General features: G+C 47.1%; 1 protein-coding gene across 1 annotated transcript in view; it reads left to right on the plus strand.

Annotated features, from left to right (window-relative positions):
• Positions 1-1,386: 1,386 nt before the first annotated feature.
• The window catches only part of LOC310951098 (ubiquitin-conjugating enzyme E2 E2), a 32,770-nt gene continuing 21,658 nt past the window's right edge, over positions 1,387-12,498 (plus strand). Inside the window, exons 1-2 of the mRNA XM_083919186.1 lie at positions 1,387-1,568; positions 3,415-3,465. Of these exons, the coding sequence (XP_083775312.1) occupies positions 1,393-1,568; positions 3,415-3,465 (227 nt within the window). The 5' untranslated portion in view covers positions 1,387-1,392. The remainder of the gene's footprint in view (positions 1,569-3,414; positions 3,466-12,498) is intronic.

A 12,498-nucleotide genomic window follows, 5' to 3' on the forward strand; every position in this document is an offset into this window, starting at 1 on the left:
GCCTCTGCGCCGCGCTGGCCCTGCCGCTGACCGGCCTCCATCAGCCCGCTGTCCGGCAGAAACGCCTTCTCCTATGCGTATTCCCATTGACTTTAAAACACCGAGGCCTAGTCTGCTTTTCCCCTTTTTTTCCTCTTCTTTAAAAAACAAAAAATACCCGCAGCGGTAGTGTAACGCACCCTACTTTCCTCCTCCTCCCCCCGGCCTTGTAACGTCAGCCAGCTCCCTGTAGTGTTGACGGTCGCGTTTGTAGGACGGCTCGGTTTCACTCCCCTTGGACCCTTTTGTGTTTTCATCCGCCTGAGTGATGTCAACACCAACATCTTAACTCGGGGGTTGTGTTTTCGGTGGGTGTATAATGTCTCCGCATCGACCCCCTTGGATACATTTGTGGCCGTTCATGTCCCGATCATTACCGTGAAACGCCCCCCCGCAACCACCCTCCTCCTCCTCCTCCTCCTCCTCCTCCACCACCACCTCCACCTCCCCGGGAAAGGCGAGCTGTCCTCCACTTCACTCCATCGTTTCGATCAACTTCTCCCACATCACGTAGCTTTAAGTCTGTCTGCTTCCATATCACATCTCCAGTAACTACACACACACACACACACACACACACACACACACACACATCTATCCGAGCTGGGTCTTTGTCGTCTCCATGCAAAAGGGGGGGTGTGGGGGGTCTTCACGGATGAGTCTCTCTTCATTTTCAAGTGTCTTTCCTGATCCGTCAGCGATGAGGTGTGTGTGTGTGTGTGTGTGTGTGTGTGTGTGTGTGTGTGTGTGTGTGTGTGTGTGTGTGTGTGTGTGTGTGTGTGTGTGTGTGTGTGTGTGTGTGTGTGTGTGTGTGTGTGTGTGTGTGTGTGTGTGTGTGTGTGTGTGTGTGTGTGTGTGTGTGTGTGTGTGGGGGGGGGGGGGGGGGGGTCTTTTCTGACTAAATCAGCCTGTGAGGCAATAAAGAGCTATTTGATCCATGGGGTCACATCATTGACCCCTAAACCACAATAATATCCTGAGAATAAAAAGGAAGGACGTGACACAGGGCAGCAACAAGGTCTGTCTTTATAAACAGCCAGGCTGGTGAAGCTACACATGCAGTCTTTAAAATGATATTTAACCTTATTATATTGTTTTTAAACAAGGGACCCATACGTCTGTAATTCACACATAACCAAAGTGTCTCAGAGCTCGCACTTTGCACATCCCTGCTCTGCTTTACCTCCACCTGTGCATTGATTCAATTGAACCCATCTTACTGCGCCCCCCCTTCCCCTCAAACCCCCTTAAATTTGACATCATATAATCTCCATTGCACCTCAGTGAGTGGAAACTTGCTTGTGCCGCGCTCACGGGATGTGGTGTTTCACATTGACTTTTCCAGGGCCCACGATGTCCAGCGAAGTGCAGAGACCGGACGACAGCCCCAGCACCAGCGGGGGCAGCTCAGATATTGAACAGAGGGAATCGGTACCGCCCGAACAGGAGCGAGAGCAAGCACAGCCCAAAAAGAAGGAGACCAAGATCTCGAGTAAAACCGCTGCTAAACTTTCAACTAGTGCCAAGAGGTAAGAAGAAGAAGAAGGGGAAGGGGAAGAGGGGGGGGGGCTGGCTCTGGAGAGCGGCATTTACACAGGAGTTGTTTGTTAAACTCGAGGCCTCTCCCCTCGTGCCCAGAGGGTGTGAAGTTGTATAAAAAGACTATAGTCCCAACAGGCATTGTCATCTCAAACATCCACGCTATTTGGTGTGACACTAAACCCACAGATACTCGCACAGCTCGGCGCTCGGGTGTCATCGCTGTCATTCGAAAGAGATATCCCAGCCCAGCCTGGTCTCGCCAAAAGGTGTGTGAATGACACGCTATTTCTCTCAAGCCATCACGCGTATAATTACAACGCATTTCATGATTTTTGCGTGTCATTTCCCGCCATGTAGTCTCAATTGAATTGTATAGTGCAGAGATGGCGTTGTCATTTGACGCACAAATGTCATCTAGGGAAAACCCACGTGTGGGTGGCAAGGTGGCGGAGAAATACGAAGTGGTGGAGCTTTCTGTCAGAGGGTTGTTTTTAAATCAATATTTCATGTGAAGGATGGCTGAAATAACGGGCGTGAAATGCCCTAACCCTAACCCTAACCCTTACCCTTACCCTGGGGAACTACGGGCGTGAAATGCCCTAACCCTAACCCTAACCCCTACCCTAACCCTGGGGAACTACGGGCGTGAAATGCCCTAACCCTAACCCTTACCCTGGGGAACTACGGGCGTGAAATGCCCTAACCCTAACCCTAACCCTTACCCTGGGGAACTACGGGCGTGAAATGCCCTAACCCTTACCCTTACCCTAACCCCTAACCCTAACCCTAACCCTGGGGAACTACGGGCGTGAAATGCCCTAACCCTAACCCTTACCCTTACCCTAACCCCTAACCCTAACCCTGGGGAACTACGGGCGTGAAATGCCCTAACCCTAACCCTTACCCTTACCCTAACCCCTAACCCTAACCCTAACCCTAACCCTGGGGAACTACGGGCGTTAAATGACACGCGAAAAGCTTGATATGCGTAGACATGCACGCGAAAAGTCATGAAAAGCGGCGTGCTATTTATACGCCCTCCCATGAGACCACGTAGCCCAGCCTGTTCGTGTGAACAGATCTGCTCTCGTCTCTGCGACACCACCGACACTCACCTCCGCCGGTCTTAGCCAGAAACCACAGGCAATGACAGAATTGTTATGCAAGCAGTCGAGCAAAGGGTTGGCTGAGGCCGCCGAGTCTTTTTATAACAGCGGCCGACGTTGTGAGCATCTCCCTTTTTTTGTACGTCTGTCTATGCTGCACTTAAAAGCCGTCTCTACGAGGGCCTTCAGCGCGTCGAGGGGCTGCAGCACAGAGAGGCTCCGCCGTCGGAGTGAAGTGCTGTGTTTATGTTAGCGTGTGCGCTCGGTTAGCTCTCCACAGCCTGAATCATTATTTTGCACGGTTATCTGAGACTCTCAAAGCCTTTTGTTGCGTTCGTGCTCACGCTCGATGTTCCTTTTTTAATGTTGTTTATGCACCAACGGCTAAAAACGACAAGGAGAACGACGACGCGCAAGAAAACCTTAAATCTTTTATGTTATATTTAAGATGGAGAGAGTTAGTTTATACCCCCTTCACATGGACAGGAGAGGAGGTCATTTCCAACCTTCTCGGCGATGTTTAGAGTATATGATCTGTTCTCTGCAGCCCTGTGAGTGTTGGATACTGTGTTGCACTAGGTGTGATTAAAAGCAGCATTTACCTCATCACCGGCTCTGAACGCTGACTTCATGTGCTACAGGATCGTCCGTTCCTTCAGCCTTTATTACCCTCTGGAGATTCGTCCCTGCTGTCGTAAATTTTAACAACAAAACCCTTCTCTTGCAGGATTCAGAAAGAGCTCGCCGAAATAACACTAGACCCGCCTCCAAACTGCAGGTAAGAAGACGCTATCTGTTTCATAAGCACTGCTATAATGACTCACGAGCCCGCGCGTACAGATGTTCAAGCTGCGACGGACGCAGACGGCAGAGACGTGCTTCTTTTCAAGGCTTTTAGAAAGGAAAGGCCACGCTGCAATGCACTCGCTTTTGTCTCTCTGTTCCCATGATGCTTTTGTTGGTGTGTGTGTGTGTGTGTGTGTGTGTGTGTGTGTTTTGTTTGAGATGGTAATCTCAGGTGAATTAGAGAGACTGTATCCTATTCTGGCATTGTTGTTGTTGCTGCATAATGCACGCCGCGACCTCTGTCGGAAGCGCAGCCTTTTAGAACCCAGTATTGTGATTGGACCGAAATGGTGGAAAATGAGCAGCGGTGTGTCTTTAAAACCTGTTTCAATCCTTGTGTGTGCGCGTGTGTGTATGCATGTCTGTGTGTGTGCGTGTGTGTGTCCCTGCTCTGTTGGGGATTTACCACAGACAATGGTTATTGTGTGCTACTGCCGCGGCTCTCAGCCCTTCTGAGGAAGAGATATGGTCGCGGGCGAGCGGCAAACCACATGTGCATCAGTCTCCCTTGACATGACAAAAGGCATGCCTTTGGGACGGAGCGCACACGGCAGTTCTTTATTGACTTCAATAACACAAAGTCACTCTGTCATTGACTGTGTTGGTGTTTATTACAGCACAGTAATTAGCCCGCTCCCCGAATCAACACTGCACATTAAGAAAGAAAATGAAAGGCGGTCCACGCAGCATCCAGGGCGCTTTTGGGGGATGCTGGTGTTTTTTTTTGACCGTTTTGGATTATTGGCCGTGTTGGTTCACAGGCACCTGTTTAAAATGATTAAGGAAAACAGCTTCGTATGACTCATCTGGCGATTTGGAATGACTTCACCCCGAACGGCCTTGTTTATTGCATGAATTAATCACCCCCTGCTGGGCCTCATCAGAACCCCGCCATCATTAACGATAAACATTGAGCTAACCTTTTCATTCCAGCTCACAGCCCAGTTTTGTTATTGCACCGGAGGCTAAAAGAGACGTTGTTTTCCTCAAGGACTCTAATCTATTTCAACCCCCCTCCACCTCCTCACATGAAGGATTTAGCTGGAGGACACGAGTAAGTCATTTGAAAGTAAAATAATCGCTAGCGGAAATTTCACAGTCATCGTCTTAGTGGGGGAACTAGTTGCCTGGGAAACAATTAAGCTTCTCCAAGATAATCCTTTTGTGTGTGTGTGTGTGTGTGTGTGTGTGTTCCCCTTCTGTACACTCCAAATAGATACCAACATCTAATAATGCGTCTATGATGTGATGCACCCAAATAGATTAGCCCCTCTGTTAACAATGACAGGGGAAAGGAGGGGGGGACGTGATGCATCAAACATCACATGTATCGTGCGATCGCTCACAGCGCCGTTTACATTCTCACGTGACTCCAAGAGTGCGCGCGGCGGAGCAAGCGTCGTCATTTGTGTGCCACGCGCTCCTCACGCCCAGCCAGGTTAGCCTGAAAGGTTATTCATCTCTTCCCCCCGGCGACAAATGGAGTCACAGACTGCTGGTCCCCTTCAGGAGCCAGACAGAGAGTTGTGTTAAAGAGATTCACTTCGGCACATTTCAACAAACGCCGCGCGGAGGGTATGGGGTATGGGGTGGGGGGTGCAGTTGATGTATGTCATCTCATCTGTATCTCGGTGGAGGAGCCTCCATCGCCACTTTGTCCTGGTCGGAGAGAATTTGCCGCCCTCGTCTTGTTAGCGAAATTCAGCAGTCTCTTTCAAATCATGTACAATCTCCTCACCGTCGCCTCGGAGGCTGCGTGTGTGCGCGCCGCTCTCTGCAAAATGGAGAGCTCTGCTTCGTGTCTGTCGGTGGAGATGTGTGCCAAGAGCCGGGATTTAACATATAACTCCTTGGAAGTGTTGGAGATCTAATTTAGTGTAACATCTGTGGCAGGAGGTGCCCGTTTGATAAGTGTAATAAAAACGCCCACGTCTCCTCCTCGAGCATCCATCCGAGGTTACTGTGTTAACCCTCAGCTGCGCTTAATATCACACACTGTTGTTACAATAACCCGTCTGCGTTGATAAATCACCCTCTTCCCGATGTTTCCCTGCGAAGAGTCTCTAATACTAAAGCTGAAGTTGTTTAAAAAGATCCATTTCCGTGCAGATTGACTGATAGTGTCACACTTTTAGTGCTATGTCACTATTCTTAAAATGCGAGCAAGTATTTAAATTTGTCTCCGAGCTTTATCTCTATCTCGGCATTGTGACAGCCCGCTTGTCACCTTGGCAGTTGTCACGCATCAAAGGGAACAGGAACACGTTGAAGCCCGAGAGGATTTGACATGGCAATTATTCTCACTGTCATACACTCAGAGTGTATTGTACAGGCAGCTTGCACTTTTTACACCTATCTATTGATACAAATACAGCGGCATCTGAAAGGAACAGTGCGTTTCCTGTCTTGCAGGTTGTGCAAATAATTGTAATTATTGTTTATATAAAAAAATAATTGAATGGCCACTGTCCTTCAAATCAGATTCATTTCTGTCATCATACAAAAGCAAGTGATATGTTTGCACTGTTTCCAAAACTGTAAATACCTAGAACATTAAATGTAAGGGCGCACTCCCACTGTCCGTCCGTCCCGTGCCCCGTGCTTTAGGGTACTTGTCCCCCCCTCCAGGCCCGTTTGTACTCACACTACCTGGGCCTCGGAGAATGCTTCTTGCTGCCTATACGTCATCACGCCGTAACACGTCACACGCATTGATGACGCCATCCCGATGCGTGGCTTTGTTTCCAGATCTTTCCGTAGACCTCAGAGTTTTTGTGCGTCTTGTCGACTGTTTTTGAATCTTTTCATCGACCAAATCTGCAGTAAACATTCCACCTCCGCATCACACCAACGTGAACCTTTCGCCGCCATTGTTGTTAAATGTCCGCGCATGGTCCCTCCTTCTTTTCTCTATGTCCCAACAGGCGCACAGGAAATGACGTCAGAACCGCCGTAGGCCTCGTGCTCGCTCACGTGCACACGCTCGTGCTCGTACATGTGCAAACGTGCTTTACAAAAGCCCACCTCTCCTAAACGGGCCGTGGCCGTAGGCGCGGTGCGGTTGCACTCACACTGGTCAAACAAACTAGACTTTACCCGTAAAACCTGTTTGGGCATGGTACAGTGTGAGTGCGCCCTAAATTCACAGGGCCAATTTCCCAAAAAGCCCAAAGTGACGTCCTGAATGAGCTTGTTTTGTCCTAAACCCAAAGATTTTAAATAAAATGATACAAAACAGCAGAGAATCCTCCCACTTTGAGAAGCAGGAACCAGTTGTTGTTGTCATTTTTGTTAGATTGAATGAAGAGCTTTAGCTGAATTGGTCAAAATATTATGCCTGTGCAAGAAGACCATTCGTAAATGAAGTCATTCGGCTGTTTATCTCACATTCCCGCCTGAATGGCAGTCCATCTCTCCACACACACACACACACACACACACATCTGATGTGCTATGCAACCGTCATAAAAGTGCTCCTCAGATCCTATTTCATCGCTTCCATTTGTGCTTTTCCATTGCAGCTGTAGCACAGTTATTTTTATGTTATTGCGGCGCTGCCACTGTTGTGACTCGTCACCATTCCTGTCTTGTCGTGTTGATCCACCGACGGCGACATTTTCGAGCTGAGATCCGCACAGAGACACTTATGACATTGTTAAAATAGCAGCTACTGGTGTTGTGCCTCGCCGTTCTGGACCACTGTGCTGTTTGATGTGTGATCCTCTCACAGATGGCCCAACAGATACCTTCATTACAGCTACAACGGAGCGACGGCAGAACAATGTTCAGCTGCCTCAAACATAATAGTACATGTTGTGTTTTGGTGTCAACCCATCCGGATTCAAAGATTCCCCTTTTTTAAAGCTGCTGTTGTTCACTGACGTTCGGCAATCACAGCCGAATAATCCACTGCAGAAGAGGCACAGGGGCTTCTCATCCCGAGGCAGCTCAAATAGATTAAACGCCACGCAGACACAATCCATGGTGCATTTTGAGTAACAAGTTCACCCCCCTGCCCTCCCCCGCCCTCCCTCCTCCGTCAGGCTGTCACAAGTCATTCTGGGAAATGAAAGAAACCGCTAACTGAAGTGGAAAGAGATAAGGTTGAGAGAGAGTTGATACGCCATGAAGTCATTTAAGAAACTTAATTACAGAACAGCTCCTGTAGCGCTTTGGACGACAGACTGATTGCAAAATGAGAACGTTAACAGTGAATTAATAAATATACAACACTGGATATTCAAGCCAACTGACTCACCGCTGCTATGCCTGTCTCCGCCCGCCATCTTCGTCCACCATCTTCGCCCGACGTTTACACCATTGGTGACGTTGGTAGTTTTACCGCTCCATATTCGTAGTCTTCTTTTTAAAACACATTCATAGTTGGTGATTGTCAATTTCTGCAAGCTGAAATGATGGTTACTGGCAGATATTACCAGCTGTAGATAACTAGCCAACGCTGACTCTTCTCACTTGAGAGGGTTTTTTTTGTAGAGCTAGTTAATAAGAAAAATAAAAATGTAATATCTCGGGCCGTTTTCTCGTATAAACTCTGGACACTGTGCAACAAATCAGGTAGAAACAGAAGCCATGTTTAATGTGTTTTAATGTACATTTTGAAGATTTGCATTTGAAGAGCTTCATGGAAACGGAAAAATTCAATGAAACTTCCTTAAATACATTTTTTTTGACCCATTATAACTTGCCCAATTGAGACAAAGTCCTGAAGAACTGTCTCTTTTTTCCTCTTGTAGATGATGAGATGACCGAGGCGACTTGCTTTAGCTCTGTTTACTGCAGGTTAACAGCCATGTGTAACCTACAGCGTCACCTTCTGATGAAGCTATGCAGCGTCGTTTATTCAGCCCCAGCCAATTATAGGAAATACACCTCATTTGAAAATCAGTTTTTTGAAACATTTAAAAAATATCACTGGACAGTTGAATGGGGTGGAGCTATTGTGTGAAGCTGCCATTTCACACATGCAGCACGAACAACAGGAGATTCTCCACACCTCACTCCGTTTGGTTTAGACGCGCGGGGGGGAGGGGGGGGCTCCTGGTTAGAGCGTGCAGAAGGCAGGACATGATGTTCATTACACTGCGGTCACCTCACAGCCCCGCCCTAAACAACTGAGTCTCCTTTCCTTGAATTTGTATGACGAGTTTTGGCCTCGGCCCTTACCGACCGAAGTTCCCACATGTCGTCGTCTCTTTGTCTTTGTGTAAATGACCCTTCTCCTTCACCCTTCACCGAACCGCGTGATAGAAACATCAACACGCCCACTCACTCGCTGACATGACCCGACAATGACTTATTCATGATTTACAGAGGCCCAAAAATTCCCCCATGAGCAGCTACAAGTCACAGTATCTGTTTAGAATAATGATAATTATTATTATTACTATTATTATTATAGTTATTATATACAGTAATAATCTTACACAGTGCATCGAAAACCTTCCCTTTAACACGCAGATACGTCGAGCAGACGCAGCTCTATGGAGGAGAGCCGTCTGTCTGCACCGGTTGAGGAGAAAGAAAGAGAGAGAGACAGAAAGATGGACAATCAAAGACAAAGACAGACACGGTTCAGTTCTGACTTTAGCAACAGTGAAGTGCAAAAAGTCTTGCAAACAGAGGATGTTCTGTGATGCAAATATAAAAGAGAAGGTCAACAGGGTGGACTTTGACCAAGAATAGCTTTATAAATACAAACCTACCAAACGCTACCATAGTTGCTTCCTCCCATACACACCTCCTGTATTGGTAACTTTAGTATGTAGTGAAATGTCCAAAGCTTGACAGACCCATTTAGGGTTGCTACGCTACATCATAATGGGACTATCACTGTTGGGGGGGAGGGGTTTCAGCAAACTGTCAATGCTTTGTCGTGTTATTCTCTTAATTAGAGCATCAGCTGACCCCAGACGTCAATCCCACTTTAGGACAGCTGCACTATACGGCTGATCCTTTGGAACAAACAGCCGTCTTTGGTCCGTGAATGTTCCTGGTGTGATGTAATGCCCCTACGATGCCCCGAAACAGAGCTGTCACTCCCTGATGACATCAGGCAAGCTGCAGGGATCGGTCTTCTCATGAAACACACACACACATACACACACACACATAGCCGGTCGCTGCGTCACGTGCTCGCTGCCTTAAAGCCTTGACATGAATATGTATCTCCATCATCGTCGGATCTCACCAAGAAACGAAGCGCTCCTCATTGTAGGTTCTGACCTCTAATTCTCTCCTGGCTGATGGGATCATCTTCATGTCTGTGAAAGCTGCATATTAGTTTGTGCTATGCCTCTGGGGGATAATGTGCCACTGACACACCCAGCATCATTTTTCACAGCGTTGCCATTAAGCACAGCAGGGAGGGTTATCAATATTCATGAGGGGGTGGAGGGATGGAGACCGGAGGCAGGAGGGGTTTGGGGTGGGGGTGGGGGGATGGATGTGCTGCAGGAATACCTCCTGGGTGTCGGAGCTGATCACTGTACTGTGCATGAATTATCGTGGCTAGGATCTTTACAGTGTGGAGCGAAGAAAACAGGCGGATGCTTTTAGATGACGGCTACATCTGACCTTGGATGAATCAGCCCTAATCGATGTCTTGTTCCATAATCACCTCCTTTATAAATATTGATGAATTAAAGGCGCCCATCTGTGTCTGACGCTGGCATGCCTCCTGACCTTTCGCTGAAGGTCTTGTCCATCGACTGCGAGCGCGAAGAACCTTCATGAAGGCACCGCTTCAGAATCTGAATCGCTTTGTTCTCCGAGCAGAATTAATAAGAGAAGGGGTCTTCTCGGAGCCGGTTGTGGGGAAGACGCAGGCGGGGTCAGACACTAACGGAGTCGACCCGCAGAGTTAAAATGCTTTGACATGGAAACGATATTTAATAGAATTAAACATGTAATCAAAAACACATATTTTCTGGTGAGTTGTCAAAGAGAGGCTATAAGAGTTTTAAAAGCAAGTGATGTGAAAGTAAACCACTACTGAATACTTATGGGTGCAATTTAAATACAATTTGACTTCAAGCATAAAATATATTTTAGCCTAAAACAGGACTACAAGTAAAGCTTCTCATTATGAACTGGTATAAAAAGTACCACAGAGACCACTGCAGTAATCCATTGTTCCTGGCATGAATCCAAAATAGTGAAAAATGTCCGTTTTGAGTTACGTTTTCAAATATCTTGAAACGTAAATATATTTCAAATACAGTCATGTGCGATCTCCACCCTGCCTGAAGAATATTAAACCAGCCGCTGCAGGAAAAAGACTGAGAATCATTAAAGATCTTGATCAACCAGATAACGACACACACACACACACACACACACACACACACACACACACACACACACACACTTGACTGTTTTATCTGGAATGACCAATACTGATTAAAACAACACAGCATCCAAATATTGACAGAGAGCCTGTTATGTCTCACTAGACAATACACACATTATGCTAATAGCTACAACCACATGAATAATAAATACATAGGCTATGTGTGTTAACGATAGAGGTGGCATCGCCTTCTCCAAACATGCAGACTGCCTGTGACACACACACACACACACACACACACACACACACACACACACACACACACACACACACACACACACACACACACACACACACACTGGAGATGTAGCCTATATGCATTTCCTGTGATAAATAAAGTAACATAAGTCGGGGAAAATCTTCACTATGGAGAAGCTGGACCTAGAGAGTGGTCGATGTTTTTCAAACAGTTATCAATCCTTGGAGCTTTAACCATCACTCTCAAAGTAACAAGTATTCAATAGTGACTGGGGCTGCTGCGATTTGTCGTCAGTCGATGACTACGCTGAAAACGCGTCAACATTTTAAATCAACGCTTCATTTTTGAACTCTTTCTTCAGTTCATGTCTATCAGCGTTTCCCCTGTACTTGTTCTGCAGCGGCTGCACTGCTCAGGTAACTGATGGGTAATTAACTTGAAATTATTACATTTGAGGAGAGAACTTGGTTTGATTCACCAAGAACTAAATAATAAGCCCTGTCTTTGTTATGTTGTATGTTGCAGTTGCCAGTTTAAACACAGTTTTGGATTTAAATATTAAAACATTTGTTTACATGTTCCATTGCTGAATTATACACTGACATACAGTTTGTCAATGAAATGAAGGCGTGAAATGAATTGTTTATATTAAATGACTGATCTATAATATATAAATAGAAAAAAAGTAGTTAGTGGCAGCCCTATTAGGGCGCACTCACACTGTCCATCCGTACCGTGGCCAAACAGGTTTCACGGCTAAAGTCTGGTTCCTTTGACCAGTGTGAGTGCAACCGTACCGCGCCTAGCTGCGGCACGCTTGCCGGCCACGGACCGTTTGGGAGAGGTGGGCTTTAGTAAAGCACGTTTGCACATGTACGAGCACGAGCATGCGCACGTGCACGAGCAGGAGGCCTACGGTGGTTCTGAGGTCATTTCCTGTGCGCCTGTTGGGACATAGAAAAAAGAAGGAGGGACCATGCGCGGACATTTCAAACAATGGCAGTGAAAGGTTCACGTTGGTGTTATGTGGAGGTGGAGTGTTTACTGCAGATTTGGTCGATGAAAAGATTCAAAAACAGTCGACAAGACGCACAAAAACTCTGAGGTCTACGGAAAGATTTGTAAACAAAGCCACGCATCGCCATGACGTCAATCAATGCGTGTGACGTGTTACGGCGTGATGACGTATAGGCAGCAAGAAGCATTTGTGCGAGGCCCAGGTAGTGTGAGTACAAACGGGCCTGGCCAGTGGGCAAGGGGGGGTGGACAAGTACCCTAAAGCATGGGGCACGGGACGGACGGACAGTGTGAGTGCGCCCTCAGGGCTCACTCCCACGAAAAGAGTGCAAATAAACAGTTGAAGTGCTGAGATTCGATAACATTTACAGTGAATGTGT

Source organism: Echiichthys vipera (genome assembly GCF_963691815.1).
Source record: "Echiichthys vipera genome assembly, chromosome: 8".
NCBI lineage: Eukaryota > Metazoa > Chordata > Actinopteri > Perciformes > Trachinidae > Echiichthys > Echiichthys vipera.